At 47.8% G+C, this 14086-nt stretch overlaps 5 protein-coding genes across 5 annotated transcripts; all 5 read left to right on the forward strand.

Moving 5' to 3' along the window:
• Positions 1–940: 940 nt before the first annotated feature.
• On the forward strand, positions 941–3567 carry TREMEDRAFT_60789 (uncharacterized protein; the record flags this gene model as incomplete). Its single annotated transcript, XM_007002888.1, has 3 exons — positions 941–1725; positions 2200–2804; positions 3425–3567. The coding sequence occupies 3 exons, from the start codon at positions 941–943 to the stop codon at positions 3565–3567; spliced, it is 1533 nt and encodes a 510-aa protein (XP_007002950.1).
• A 727-nt stretch (positions 3568–4294) lies between these two features.
• Positions 4295–6266, forward strand: TREMEDRAFT_60790 (uncharacterized protein; the record flags this gene model as incomplete). Its single annotated transcript, XM_007002889.1, has 3 exons — positions 4295–4999; positions 5389–5481; positions 5946–6266. The coding sequence occupies 3 exons, from the start codon at positions 4295–4297 to the stop codon at positions 6264–6266; spliced, it is 1119 nt and encodes a 372-aa protein (XP_007002951.1).
• Positions 6267–6531: 265 nt separating this feature from the next.
• Positions 6532–7439, forward strand: TREMEDRAFT_60791 (uncharacterized protein; the record flags this gene model as incomplete). Its single annotated transcript, XM_007002890.1, has 5 exons — positions 6532–6754; positions 6776–6831; positions 6973–7066; positions 7174–7196; positions 7368–7439. The coding sequence occupies 5 exons, from the start codon at positions 6532–6534 to the stop codon at positions 7437–7439; spliced, it is 468 nt and encodes a 155-aa protein (XP_007002952.1).
• Positions 7440–10832: 3393 nt separating this feature from the next.
• TREMEDRAFT_60792 (uncharacterized protein) lies at positions 10833–11546 on the forward strand (the record flags this gene model as incomplete). The annotated part of the gene is made up of 2 exons (XM_007002891.1): positions 10833–11427; positions 11518–11546. The coding sequence occupies 2 exons, from the start codon at positions 10833–10835 to the stop codon at positions 11544–11546; spliced, it is 624 nt and encodes a 207-aa protein (XP_007002953.1).
• A 1639-nt stretch (positions 11547–13185) lies between these two features.
• Positions 13186–13860, forward strand: TREMEDRAFT_60793 (uncharacterized protein; the record flags this gene model as incomplete). The annotated part of the gene is made up of 1 exon (XM_007002892.1): positions 13186–13860. The coding sequence occupies one exon, from the start codon at positions 13186–13188 to the stop codon at positions 13858–13860; it is 675 nt and encodes a 224-aa protein (XP_007002954.1).
• Between the last annotated feature and the right edge of the window lie 226 nt (positions 13861–14086).

A 14086-nucleotide genomic window follows, 5' to 3' on the forward strand; every position in this document is an offset into this window, starting at 1 on the left:
AAAACAATGGAGGAGAGGAAAGGATGTTATTGTTTCGAACGAGTGAGATGGTGCAATGGAAAACTTACAGTCACGGCGTACATGTCCATTTCTACACCCTTCCAAAAAACGTTCCAAGCTCCGTATTTGACATCCACCCCTACCGAACCACCACCATCCTGTCTCCTACCGGGAGGTAAATACACCTTGTACCTAACCATGTCATCCTCCAAAGGCCGCATTTTACTATCGGGGTCTTGCAAGATGTACCTATAGAAGGCGGAGGGGGGATAGGTAGTTACTGCGTAGGCAAGGGATACGTTGGGTCTGAACAAGTCGTAAAAGTAAGTCTGAGGGTCGGCAGTATGTTGAGAGACTTGGCATCAGCGGGGTGTCTTTGGTTGAATAGAAGTGACTGACAGTGGGTCGTATAAGCTTGACGGAGGTGAGAGGCCTGCGAGGGCAAAGAGAAGTAAGAAAGGTCTTGGAGAGTGAACATGGGCTACATATTAGCATATTATCATTCCTCGTGTCCGAGGCGAGAGGAGCAAAGGTATGACAGACGTGCCCGAGGGAGGAGGGAGGGGGGTAGGTGAATGGGGTGAGAGAACGTATATACCTCCTGCGACTGTCCTTCCTCCATGGCCCTCCCAGGCGACGACATTGCGTGCGAAGCTGAACATACTGCCAGAGCCACAAGAGCCGAGTAAAGGAGACTTGTCATATTATCCTTGAAATCAGTAAGTATGAGAAAAGATAAGGTAGATTGGAGGAGGAAAGAGGATCCCTTGATTTCCGAATGATATATTCTCACCTTCCCTTGCAATATATCTTATCGTTTCCTCCTCCGATCATGTACGACACTCTACTCCTCACCCCCACTAGCATACAAATACCTGATACTTAGAGGTATGCCCCTTGCCATCTCAAACTATTCAAACATCTTTTAGTCGTATACAATATGTCTTATCTTGTTGAACCGACCAGCGAAGCCTCTGGCTCCGAATCACCACCGCACTCGTACGCTCCCTTGACAGAGTTACTCATCCGTTCACCCTCAATGATTTACTCTCCAGTACCTGAGGATAGTCGTGATCCTACTGCTACCTCTCAGACCCCATATCCCACCAACGTCCAACGCCGCTCTCGCCCCGACCATAACTCATCATCGGATTTTCGGGCCATAGACTTAGCGGTCGCATATCGAGTCGCATCAGTATCATCCAGCGGTCCGACTTCACAACTCTCTCCCGGATTCTCACTCAATAACCTCATGACATGTATAGAGTGTGATACTCTCATAGGTACTTTGGAAGACCCAGTAACTCCCGGACAAATGGAATATCTAGTGGAATTCTTTCAAGCTGAAGCCGATGACTTGATGCTCTTATGTCCTCAACATGGTCATGCACAACTTGCTCCAGCCGAGAGTGACGTGTGCGCTTATTGTGGCGAACAGCCGATATTGCTATTCACGAACGTTTCAGGAGAAGATGGGAACGACGGAGGAGGTTGGAGGACCAGATACACGGCGGAGAGGAAAGGGTTCGAGGTAGCGCTTTGCTCTCTGGCCTGTACCTTGCTTTTCCTGACGTACAACGAATGGCAGGCTCTACGTCCTGGTACGATTAGGAACCTTTCGAGAGGCGACTTGTGGAGATTAGAAGGTCGAGACGCGGACATCAATACCAAATATGGACCCCAGAGTTTTGACTGGAACGGCAAACACCAAGGTGAAGTACTCCGGTCAGCCGACTGATATGATACCGCCACGCAAGAGGTACTGTCATAGCGATTGATTCGTTTTCCAGATCATGAGTGATTGAGAAGACGTCACATACACAATCGTCAGTGAACGTCGCCATCAACCTTGACTCCCTCGTCCTTTCATCCTTCCAGACTTTTGTCGTTTCCGTGACACTATTCGCCATCTATTGTCCTCTAAGATACGACCGCTAACGGAAAGGCAGTGCAAATGTCGTATCGTCATATCGAGCACCGCCCTGAGTGGACTATGGACCGCGGAAGAAGACGACTAGAACGAAGACGACACATTCTCCATTGATCCATCCTCGGCTGTACGATATTCATTCCCTTCCTCCCTTCACGGTACATAGACGTAACCCCTTTCGGCCATGCCCCTTGCCTTCTTGACGCCTCGCCCTGATACCCGATCTCGCTTAAATAAGCTCGGAACGAGCTTTCGAGAGACATAACCAGTGACATTTCGACGATATCCCTCATGCCTCCCACTACCGATTTCATTATCAGTATTTACCCGTCTGATACGTCCTCGAATCCTAGGTCCGACACATCCTCACCACGTTGCTATATCGACGAACAGGAAGTTGAGGAGCCAGCAAGCAATTTAGATCTTCTGCAAGCCTTCATCGACAACGGCTGGACAGACCAAGATTCAGTAGACTTGAAACCTCTCTTCACATGTTATATGCCGAATTGCAACCAGCTTATCAGTAATCTGCCCCGTTCAAGCACCTCGACGGAACTCTTGGAAAGTCTAATCGCACGTTCGAACTTTCTGTTAGAGGAAGAAAGAGGATTGATGAGCTTGTGTCCTCATCACAGTATCGAAGGTGAAAAACTAATTCTAATACCTGACGAGGATATGGACGATCATCAAGTTATCACCTGTCAATGGTGTCTCTCTCAACCAACCGTCTGGGTCGAGCTCCCGTCGGGACGATTCGCCCCAAGATACAAGAGTTATTATGGTGGTATTGACTTTATGTTCTGCTCGTTGGTTTGTGCTTTAGAATTCTTGAGGGATAATCCTCAATCTACAGCGGTGGATGCAAAGTTTCTGCGTGAGTTTTCGATAACGCCCGCGCAGGGCTACTCACATTCCAAACATCACAGGGTCAAGACTGCATTTGGATGGATGGAAACATGATTGGGATGTCTGATCAAATTGCTCATGATGTGTGTGTTAGGTGACGGACGGAAGACCGTGACCCTTCGAAGCTGCACGGGGGAGGTCGTGACAGGCTGAAGATCCATGCTGCTTCAAAGTGGCATGACCATTTGGGCCATGACCAGTGGAAGACTTCAGCTACACCAATCCACACGACCCCTCATGGCCTCAGACTTGGAGGAAGATATCTTTAGAGCTAGCTTCATGTCCCCATACATTTGAAATGGGCAAATGACATGCATGGAGTGGTTTCTACCCTCCTGAAGCTTGGATTCTTGAGGACACATAGATCCTCTGATTTTCATGCTACCCAGGTAAGAGCTGTCATGCATGATAGGTTTAGGTCACTAGATCATAATCAGGCATCAAGACGTGTCCTGTGAAGTATCATGTGTGGTGAGGGTGATTTCTTCCATGTGTCATGTCTTCAGTCAGTCATGGGGAGAAATTCGTGCAGCTTTGAAGTGTCATGGCTTTGGTCCGTCACGTAACATGTGAAAACTGAATCTAAAGACAGAAAAAAATTCAGATATTGCACAATACATACGTGTAAAGATTTCAGTTTGGGTCAGAATTATGTAAATACATGTGAGGTCTTCGGAAGTAGACCTCAACCATCAATAATAAGGATTCGTACTTATGTAATCATGTACTGATTGTGGATGCAGCTTCCGTGGTGACTCATCGTGTCTGACCGACTTCTCAAAAAGCTGATCGCGCCGTGCTAATGAATTGTCATGGAAACCACTGCTTGCATCCGTTCCGTCATTCGTCTGGTGGGTGAGGTAACGGGCGGAGGGTGAATGGCGGAATGGAGAATAAAGAATGGAGGAAGGGAGGAAGGGAGGAAGGGAGGAAGGGAGGAAGGGAGGAAGGGAGGAAGGGAGGAAGGGAGGAAGGGAGGAAGGGAGGAAGGGAGGAAGGGAGGAAGGGAGGAAGGGAGGAAGGGAGGAAGGGAGGAAGGGAGGGGTGAAGGACCAGAGGCAGAGGTCACATGAATGGAGGCGCCAGACAAACAAAAGGTGGAGAAGATTGGGGATTCTCACCCCTCCATTGACTCCTACCTGGCTACGGGTCCCGAAAATATCCCCGATCCCCCTGCACCACACTCGAATCCGCACGACCTCGGCATCGCCTTATTTGCCTCTCTTCTTCACCATCTTTGACTTTTCAACTGTTTCAACAGGCAATTCTCTCGATTTCTCCGACGGAGTTAGGCAGTACGATCACTTGTCCACCTGATTCTTCATTCGACAAACTCCGGTGTAGTATACATGGTTGGATACCTGTTGTCTCTTTATCACTTGTAGGATAGTGCTGACTGAACAACAGGGGACGGAGTCATTCAATTCTGTCGTTCTTGGCCTATTTAATGGACAAACAATGTCCGGATTTGAATCTTTCAACGACGTACCTCGACATAGTCCAGTATCCACCAGATCCAACTCTCCTACTTCCGACGATGATATCACGGATGAAGAGGACATGCAGGCCCCCGTTCCAGCGTCCATGAGAGACTTTCGCTCTGCTATCCTCAGACTTGGTCAATTCACTAGAGATTTGGAGCTTAAGACCTGTTTGGACAATCTCAGACCCTACTTGATGTGTCCCGTGGATAAGTGTGACAACATGATAACTGGCGTTCCATTCATTACCGGACCGACTATGGGTGTGGAAGCAGACAGTGAATTCTTCATAGACGAGGACTCAGGGATCATGCGACCATGTTTGACACATTGGGAACACTATGGTGAACATCTATTGATTCCCGACACGGCTTACGAAGATTATGACGGAACAGACTGTGCTTGGTGTCATCAGCGTCCGGCTCTGCTTGTTGAGGGTCGGTATGATCACTTGAACTCTCGTATTTTCAGATATCAAGTCTGCACAGATGAGGACCATCCATGTTGCTCCCTTGCATGTACTCTTCTTGCTCTGTGTATGAACAAAGCACGAGCTGCACATCCGGGCCACATGGCTGAACCTTGGCAGGAAGAGAGATCGGGAACAACAACTCTCAGTGGATATGATGCTATTCCACAAGAAGTCTTGAGGACTTACTGGATGACTACCATACATGGGTTTGTATGTCAGCTTCCAAGTGGTCACACAGACGAGGAACAAAGCCATGGGGAAGGGGGCTAACAACGAGAATGGGATTCCCAGTCTTTGGGGATCTAGAAGACAGCTTGAATGACAATAATGAGACTCAGTATGCATAGAGTGGAAATGTCTCTTTGTCAGGCAAAAACATCCTGATGATATGTATATCCTGTTCTGAGAACCTCAAGAAAGAAGTGAACTTTGTTCATATGGTGGGTGTCAAAGGTGATGGCAAGATAGCCGGGTGTGTAGATTTGGTAAATTTTAGCTATGATACAAGTGGTGAGAGATATCTAGAGGTATATGTAACAGAACATATTCTATCAGTCTGACGTGGAGTTTCACAGTGTCAGCCTGGGTTTTGAGTTCAGCTATACGATACATGGGGTGAGGAGTTTCCATTGCCCAGAAGTTCTGGTCTCTCAACTATGACAGATACCAGTGATAGAGCGTCAGAGGGAGAGGTGAGGTGAAAGTGGGTGTGCTGGCTCCACCAATCTACAGATGTCTCAGAGAGGCAGCATAGTCTCCTTTTATCTTGAGTTTAGTAACTTTCAAGAGGAACTCACAATCATACAAGGCTGCTCACTCTATTTCTCAGACAAGGTGTTGATTGATCCAACAATAGAGTCACAAGCTTGCTAAAAGAACGGGCAATTGTCAGAATATGTATAACAGATCAATGGACAGTTTGTAACAGCCTCACCAATGCGGGAAATTGAGACCTTCTTCACCAACTGAGAAGGAATAAAGTACTTTGTGGTGCCTTCTGGATCAAGCGTAGTCGTGACAAAAGTCGTTCTCCTGCTCCCTGGGTGGATCTTTCTGGAGACCTCTTACCATTATCTCATCACCTCTCCCACCAGGGGGAGCATCTCAAAATATCTTTCCCACCCTCGCCGTATAGGTCTCCAGGCGAAAAGGACAGCGACCGTCGGAATGGAAAACCCTTCGACGTGGGATCCGTGCGGGTGTTATCCACTCCGACTTCCTACCCGCTGTTTTGGGCGGGGGAGGGGATCCCTCAGGCAACACCCCTGAACTGTTTCTCCTCAACTTTGGAGCTGCGCCATCTGTCGTCTGCCGGTCATGGTGTCCTCTGGGCGGTCTTCAGGTCATGCGGTCGGAAGTCGTCGGAGTGCAAGACTTTTTCGCTTGGACTGCGCGCGGATTTCATCTACGGGGAATTCCTGCCCACCATCTACAAGGACAAGGGCAATCTCCCGAGCGCTTCCACTCAACTATGTGAGGCGGATAGGGCGGGTGGGGGTTTGAAGTCGGGGATAAATCACCCCTCTCCCCCCCCACATCCGCTCTACGCGGAAACGGATCATTGTAGCTCGTTTCCCCGTTCCCGTCTCTCTCCGGGCTGAAGGCTATACGTGAAGCTCACGTAATCACCCCAAGAAATTGTTGGCCTTCCTGAACCCATGGAGCAGACTATAAGTATGTGCTCTTCTTCCCTCCATCCCACTGTATTTCCTCCAGTCCAATCAGGACAATTCAAGCCAAGAATGTCAGAACTTCCTGCCAGCAACCGTTCTGTAAACGGGGGAGAAGAAAGTGATCCACGAATAACACGTCTCATAAGAGTAGAAGCAGCTCGTTCTGCCAACGGTCTCCTTCCTCATCTGTCTGCTAGGGAGAACATGCTGGATGAACCAAGCCGGTTTGAGGACTTTTGCTCATGTTTAGAGTATCTGTCAACTCACCATGACGAGCGCACCATTGATATGAGTGAGTTCATGAAATGTCCAGTGAGTGGCTGCTCAGTTCTGGCCGGATCCTTATGCTATCTGCGGCCTGGAACTCTAGTGAGCCAAGTACAGCTGCAGTATCACTCAGATATCTTCAACCTGGAGGCCCATGGAGTGATGCCGGCGTGTGATGCACACCAGCATTTGTATCCCCCCGGATCACTTTCTGCTGGTGAGCGGAAGTGTTACAATTGCAAGGACCAAAAAGCACTGGAGTTTACCCCATGTCATATCCAGGAAGACAGACACCACCAAACCAATGGTTATGTCAGCATATATTTGATACCAGCAAGTGAGTCAGAATATAAGTATACAAAAAATCGATTGGTATTCTGTGGTGCTACTTGTATGATGGAGACGATTTATGGTGGAGAAAGAGACGACGTGCGACACCCTCAGGCCGGGGAGAGGGAAGTGGCACTGTGAGTATGAGGAGTTGCTGGCTTTAAATCGTACTGTACATATTGGGAAGCGTGAGTGATTGTAAATATGCCCAAGAGAGTGCAGTCAGAGTCCATCCAGCTATGGAGGTCAATAACAAGTCATCAGAAGGAAGGTGATGCAGAGGAGTTTGTACACATGACTATGCAGAGACGTGGCGCACTGTTTTAAACATGTCAGGGACACAGCCGGAGTCAGACCCTTCCGGGGCTGCACAGACTTAATCAGACCCAACTGGAGACATTTCCCTCTAGAGATGCATGACCCTCTGGCAGACCCAGCCAGAGATCTGGGGAGTACTTCATAAAGAAGTCACACTTTTTGATGTTCTCCTACCTCTGGTCAACTGTCTACGGAGAATTGAATGTAAGCCAACATCTTCAGGATTTTGAAGAGGTTGCAGACAATGGGAATGCATGACAGCAGGATGCTCTCACCCCCACCAGCTGTCATGACCACAAAAGGAAGGGCTCCAATAGAAGTTTGGGAATAGCCTAGAGAGATGTATACAGTACCAGGAATGAGAGAGTAGCCAAGATTACTTGACAGAGTAGAGTGATGATATTCACCAATGGGCAGTTTATGTCACAATTCAAGTATGTGTATGTCACAAACTACGTCGTAACATCCCTGACAGCCGCCATCACTGACCCTCCTTTCACCATCACCGACCTTCCTTTCACCATCACCAACCTCCACTCGAACCACTGAGACGGACTACGGCGAAGTTACGAGAACTAAGAGGGTATTATTTGTCACGATAACCCCGCCTAGCGGAGAACTACGGCGAAGTTAGGGGAAGGGAACCGAAGGAGAGCAGAGCAGGGGAAGTTAGGCGAAGTTAGTCAAAGTGAGTGGAGTAGGACATCGGGGATATGGCGAGGTACGGCGAAGTTGAACGAAGAGGACTGAGCGTGAGGCAGTGCAGGAGTTGTGTCATGACCCTACTCATCATGACTTCCCCATCCAAGGGTCCGGCCCATTCCTCAGAGAGAAAGGTTCTCAGTGAAGTCTCACAGAAGTCTTGCAGAAGAGAATAGAGGTTTACGCCTTGCTTTAATTCAAGATATCACGTTTTGATTCAAAGTATGACGTAACTGAACTTCTGGTGAAGACTTAGGTGAGATTCCCGTTGGGAATCTCTTCAACGATAGTCTCGCTCTGCAGGATATATAAACCCCCCCTGTTGGCCCCATGGATCCTTTTCCCCAAGGATCAAAATATCTTTTGCATTTCATATTTATCAGACCTCTTCGGGAGCACTTCTTACAGAAGTGTCATCCTTGTTTGATACATAGTAGCTTGACCACTCGATCCTTCCAAGCTATCCTATCCTTCTTGACTTATACTTTCTTGACTTGACTATCATCTGATCACTTCACAGTACCACGGACCATCTTCATTCGTCTTGGTCCAAGACCATCTAAACCTTTATCTTCTACTCCGTCTTTGTTCTTCAGGTCTCACAAGGACGGGTCGCAACAAGTTGAGGGACGTTCTATGAGAAGTGAGGAGTAGTATAGATAGGTTACAGATCGCTGAAGAAGTTCAGCGATCCTTGATTGTTGTCAGTAGCGAGTGATATATTCAGTAGCTACAACCACCGAGTTAAGGAGAGTTACCACCGAGCAGTTTGACGCACTACGGCAAAGTTAGCCGCAGTTCACTGACGATCATCTTATCACTTACCACTCGACCTATCACTACGGCGTAGTTAGCCGTAGCTCCTTGACAAGTACCCTGTCCTAGTGAAACATCGACGCCCCACTACGACGTAGTTAGCCGAGGTTTGTCGACCGTCGGTCAGTAGAAGAGAAGAAACGACGACTGTGACAGTGTAGTATTCTCCACCAGACCCTGGTGTCTGGACCAGACATTGGAATTAGTCTGTGTCTATGAGCTACGGCTATAGGGCCTGGCAGGGAACAAACCTAGTGATGTAGTAGATTGAAGGACCTATAAGTCAATGAGATCAAGTGGCAAATGATTTGCCAAGTGTAATGACCAGACGTCGGAATAGTCTGGGTCGATGAGCTGTGACAATGATCCCTTGTAGGGAACAAACCTAGTGATGTAGCGTATCGAAGAGATCTGTAAGATCGATGAGATGTATGTCAAATGATATAACTAGGAAAACACAAAATACATTCGACAAGACATTGCTGAGAAAAGACTACGTCCTATATACTAAAAAGAGCGCGGGATGATACCGATGAAGGGCATACGTAGTTCGAAGTGATATTGAGGTAGAATAGCAGAGAAAGAACGATGATAGTTGCCAAGACGGAGATGTAAAAAAGGGGAGTGGTGTTGAAGGATTGGTACCAGGCGTGGTACGGAACGGAGTAAGTCCGGTAGCGGGAACGTGAGACGGAGACGGGAACAGGAAATGGATTACGACTACCAGGTAAGGTACTACTGATCGCGTGATCCTGACACCAAGCTAAGTGATGAGAAAGTACATTTGACAAGACATCCTCAAAAAGGGGCTGTTTCTATATACTAAAAGGGAACCCGAGTGATACTAAAATCTATGGAGTTGAGATCGGAAATAGTGTAGGGTGGAAGAGTGAAGGAAGACGGAGATAGATGAGGGACACAGAGATGAAGGAAAAGTATTGTGAGAGGAAGAAATAGCAATTAAAAGGGAAAGGAGAACAGAGGACGCGTTCACGGTAATAGTGAGGCGGAGACGGAATCAGGTAGGGTAGAGGTACGACTTCTGTGTACCACTCTGAGGAACCCGTCTATAGGTATCCGTGATCCTGACACCTGAACCCCTCGCGATCTGCCTGGATCCCCAGCTGGGTGCAAAAGGGGGGTTTTGGACCAAGCAACTCTGGTGTGGAATATCTGTGACTGGGTTCCTAACATCACACAACAACAAAACTCCAGTTCCGTCTGAAGTAGGGATGATTAGAAGATGCCAGACCAAACGGAAGCCCCAATGGTCATCAGCTTTGTTGGGTGACTACTTAAGAGGTCTGCTTGTCTGTTGTGTTAGAAGGGAGGTATGATATCTTAAAATATTGAAATGACAAAATGTGAATGCATCACAAGAGGAAGAAGTTCCGAATTTCAGTGCCATGACTGCAGACCTTGACCGAGCCTCCCAACATAAGATCGGTACTGACCAGTTGGTAGTCATCAGAGGAAGTTTGGAAGTATGCCCCTCTGGAAATGCATCCCACGCCTTATGCGATCGTAGTGGTCATAGAGGGAAATGTTCCGTGCGACCCGGGCATTCCTCCTCCACGGCGATGCCTCCGTCGCCTCCAACCAACTGAGTACGGCGTTGAACGTGTATACACCCTCACTATCAGCCCAGCATGATGACGATGACGTACGACAGGATAGCAGGATAAGCTCGATAGCTGCGGGGTGAAAGGTGATTGGTAGATCCTGAATGACGTAGAATTTTCATCATCTTTCCTTTGGTGGTAATTTGCTTCTGATCATGACTACGTAACAACTACATGTATGACGCAACTGCTGGAGATGGGACAATGGATGAACCTGATATGACAACCTGGTAGAACAGTACTTAAGTGGTACTGGGGGAGAGAATATGTTCACGACTTATTCCCTGTCCCATCCGGTGACTTGTGATTGTGACAATGACAGAGCCTGAGGGCTCACCTTCCTCTCCATTTTCTCCTCCGTTCACTCTACCCGACCCCCATGTATGCAAGCAGGATTCCTTCCGGAAAGTCTGGAATGCTTTCAAAGAAGGAGGGCATCATGCTCCTGACGAGTTTCGACACTGTCTTATGTGCGCCGCGGACCCGAGTCATTCCTTGGCCATACCTTTCGGGTCTGAGGCTGAGAGTATGACCGGAGATCAACTCTGTGACTTTCTGGCGTCTGATGAAGGAGCCCCATACTTTCAACAGCTAGCCACCGGGAAGCAGTTGTGTCAAAGTTGTCATCTATCAGGCATGGGACCAAATGTGTTTCAAGACGATCTGAAATCACGGACTGTTTTGAAGATTAGATCAGACACAGGGTTTTGGCTCTGCACCTGTGGAGCTCCTACTCTGCTATGTCTAGGCATGTCCAGAAGGCCAGATCAGTATGGAATTCTGTACCCTTCAGAAGAGAGTGGCCAGCCCCAGGACTCAGAAGCGAAAGCATCATGCGGATTGGTTTGTGTTGTAAGGGGCTTCACGAAGGGATACGTACCGTCGGTGGATAGATGGAATGAATGGGAGGGTAAGGTGCAAGGAGGACCGGACATGTTGAGGAACTCACGGACCGCAAATCTGACAGGTCCAGCTTTGGTCATACAAGCTGACGGAACAGTAAATACATTTGATGTAGCCCAAAATTAGGTCATGACATGTATCCACGCTACAAGTAACTCTATGAATTCTCATGACGTCTGGTGGAAGGGGAGACCATTCGTCCCGAGGAAATTGTTTCAGAGAACTCCACACTCTGTTCAATCCTTTGTATACTCCATGTATAGGAATGACTTTGGTAAGCTCCAAATTGAGTCATGAGAATTTGAGGAGTCCCTCCTTTCTTCCGGTTCTTCCTATAGTTGAAACGAGGTAGGTATCCACCAGGGTGGATTGGCCTAAAACGGGCTCACTAGCTATCAAACTCCTTCTCATGTTGGCTATCTACATACTAATAGACATCCAGAGGCTCTATTAGATCTCCCGTGTCTGAACGGACATTCCTACAAGTAGCCATAATGTCAAGTCGTATCAGCAATTACTCGGTCAGTGCCGGAGCGCGAGATAATAGCCGGGATCTGGTCTCGGAGAGTATACGTGAAACCTTCACGAATGCGGTGAAGGAGCTCATACCAAGCTCTGCAATCCTGCCTGACAATTTTGGAGAGTTGTTCACTTGTGCGGCACTGGGGCCATCCCATAGAGCTACCGTCCTCTCCTTCCCCCCCAAATGGAAGTACAGACGCCCCAAGGACCTGGTTTCTATCTTTCTCGATGAGACAGTTAGAGATAGATATCTTTGTGGACTGATGGCAAGTCGATACATGTGTGACAGCTGCTTGAATGAGTTCGGTGAGAATACAAATGTCGGTAAGTGTACCCCCGAGCTGTTGTATCGACTAGGGGCCGATCCTACCAAGTCTTCGACTTGTTTATGCGGTGACCCAACTTTGATATGTTGGACTATGAAATCCGGGGTGAGACCACTTGTTGGAACTCTGTATCCCTTATCTCGGCCACCTGATTCTCAAGAGCAAGGGCCTAGCTTTTATGGAGCCTGTTCCCCAATGTGTATGTTGAATGGTCCTAGACTTGGATTCACCCAGATAAGTAGCAGATGGCTTGTTCACGAAGAGTATCACCACGTCCAATACCACGGCGCTCCTGCAGTGTCTATACAGGTAGTCTCAGAGTCTGCTGACATTTACTACGCGGGGGGAATTCATTGGCAGTCTGTGTCAACGAATGTACTAAAGGAGGCGTAGAGTCGTCCGGAAACACCTTCCTGATGTCCCTATAGGAATTGTAAGGAGTTCTTCGGAAGTTAATAGTTTCATGAGGTTGGTGAACTTCGGCGACTGTAATATGATTCTTGATCTGTATGAATTATGTGGAATCAGAGACGATATAAAATAAAAGACGTCGCACGACCACAAACACGTTGATATTCCCCGTAACCAAGCTCTTTCGGGGGATTGAGAAGACTCTCAATGGAGATGCCATTTCCGGACTTGGTCTTTCATCCTCCAAATGGAGCTATAGAATCCTTTCCCTTGCTCAGAACTCTCTCACCGTTTGGTAAGCTCAGGAGATACCGCAACTGTTCGAAATGGGAAATAGTCCAAACGGGTAAATTGCACCTCGGGCGTTCCGTGCGGAGCAAAAAGTCGGATCGTGAAAAAACCATTCCTTCAAAACAGTTTATCTTCTATCCTCTCCAAAAACTGGGTTTCCGGAAGTTCATACTCAGTTATACAGTTCGGAGATGTCAAGCAACTTGACCGAGATCATGTCTCTTTCGTCGAATGACTCTATCGGGATGATATCTGCTGAAGCCATGAAGAAACACCACGAGTTCTGCGACACATTCAAGGGCTCTTCAAGCCCCCTAGCCATGATATCTAAGGAATCCCCCGGTACCATATGGCTTAACTGCTTGACTGAAGGTCACGAAGACCGGACCGTTCAAACTGTATCAGTTGAAAACTTACACCCCACATTGGCGGAACAAGTAGCTTTTCTGATGGATGAACGTACAGGACCAGAGTACTTTCAACTTCTGGAAGAAGATAATCATCTGTGTCAGGAGTGTAAGAATGACTCAAAGCTCATCAGGATCAGGGAAGCTACAGATCTGATGGTGAAGTATCTTCAGTCCATTGGTTCTCCTACATTTGAGCCTTGTGTTTGTGGTAGGCCCTCCCTTTTCTGCTTGCTTGAGGGAGATGAAAGTCATGTTGTCAAAGCAGGGGCCCTATACCCTGTTCAGTTGCCAGAAACGTCCCCCGACCCTACACAGATTCATGCGGCGTGTTCAATGAGGTGCGCGCTCGAGTCACTCACCAAAGGTTACGTGCCATCCCAACAAAGATGGATCGCCAATACGTTCTCCACTCCCACCACCATCCCATCTACAACAGGTGTCCACATTCTCAGAGACGGAAGGATGAGATATCTTTCGTAAGACCATGAATTCAATGATCACTGAATGTCCCACCGGTATCAGAAAATAAGCTGTGTAGGCGACGGACAAGTGAGAGGGCATTGTAGCTGGAGTACAAGATATATATTTCATGACTCACTAGTCCTCATGCATTGATGTCAGTTTCAGCATGCTACAGATTAGACAGGTCATAGAAGGAAAACAACACAATTGCATTCTCTAATGGGGTACAAGGCGCCCTCCATGC

Source organism: Tremella mesenterica (assembly GCF_000271645.1).
Source record: "Tremella mesenterica DSM 1558 unplaced genomic scaffold TREMEscaffold_2, whole genome shotgun sequence".
Lineage (NCBI taxonomy): Eukaryota > Fungi > Basidiomycota > Tremellomycetes > Tremellales > Tremellaceae > Tremella > Tremella mesenterica.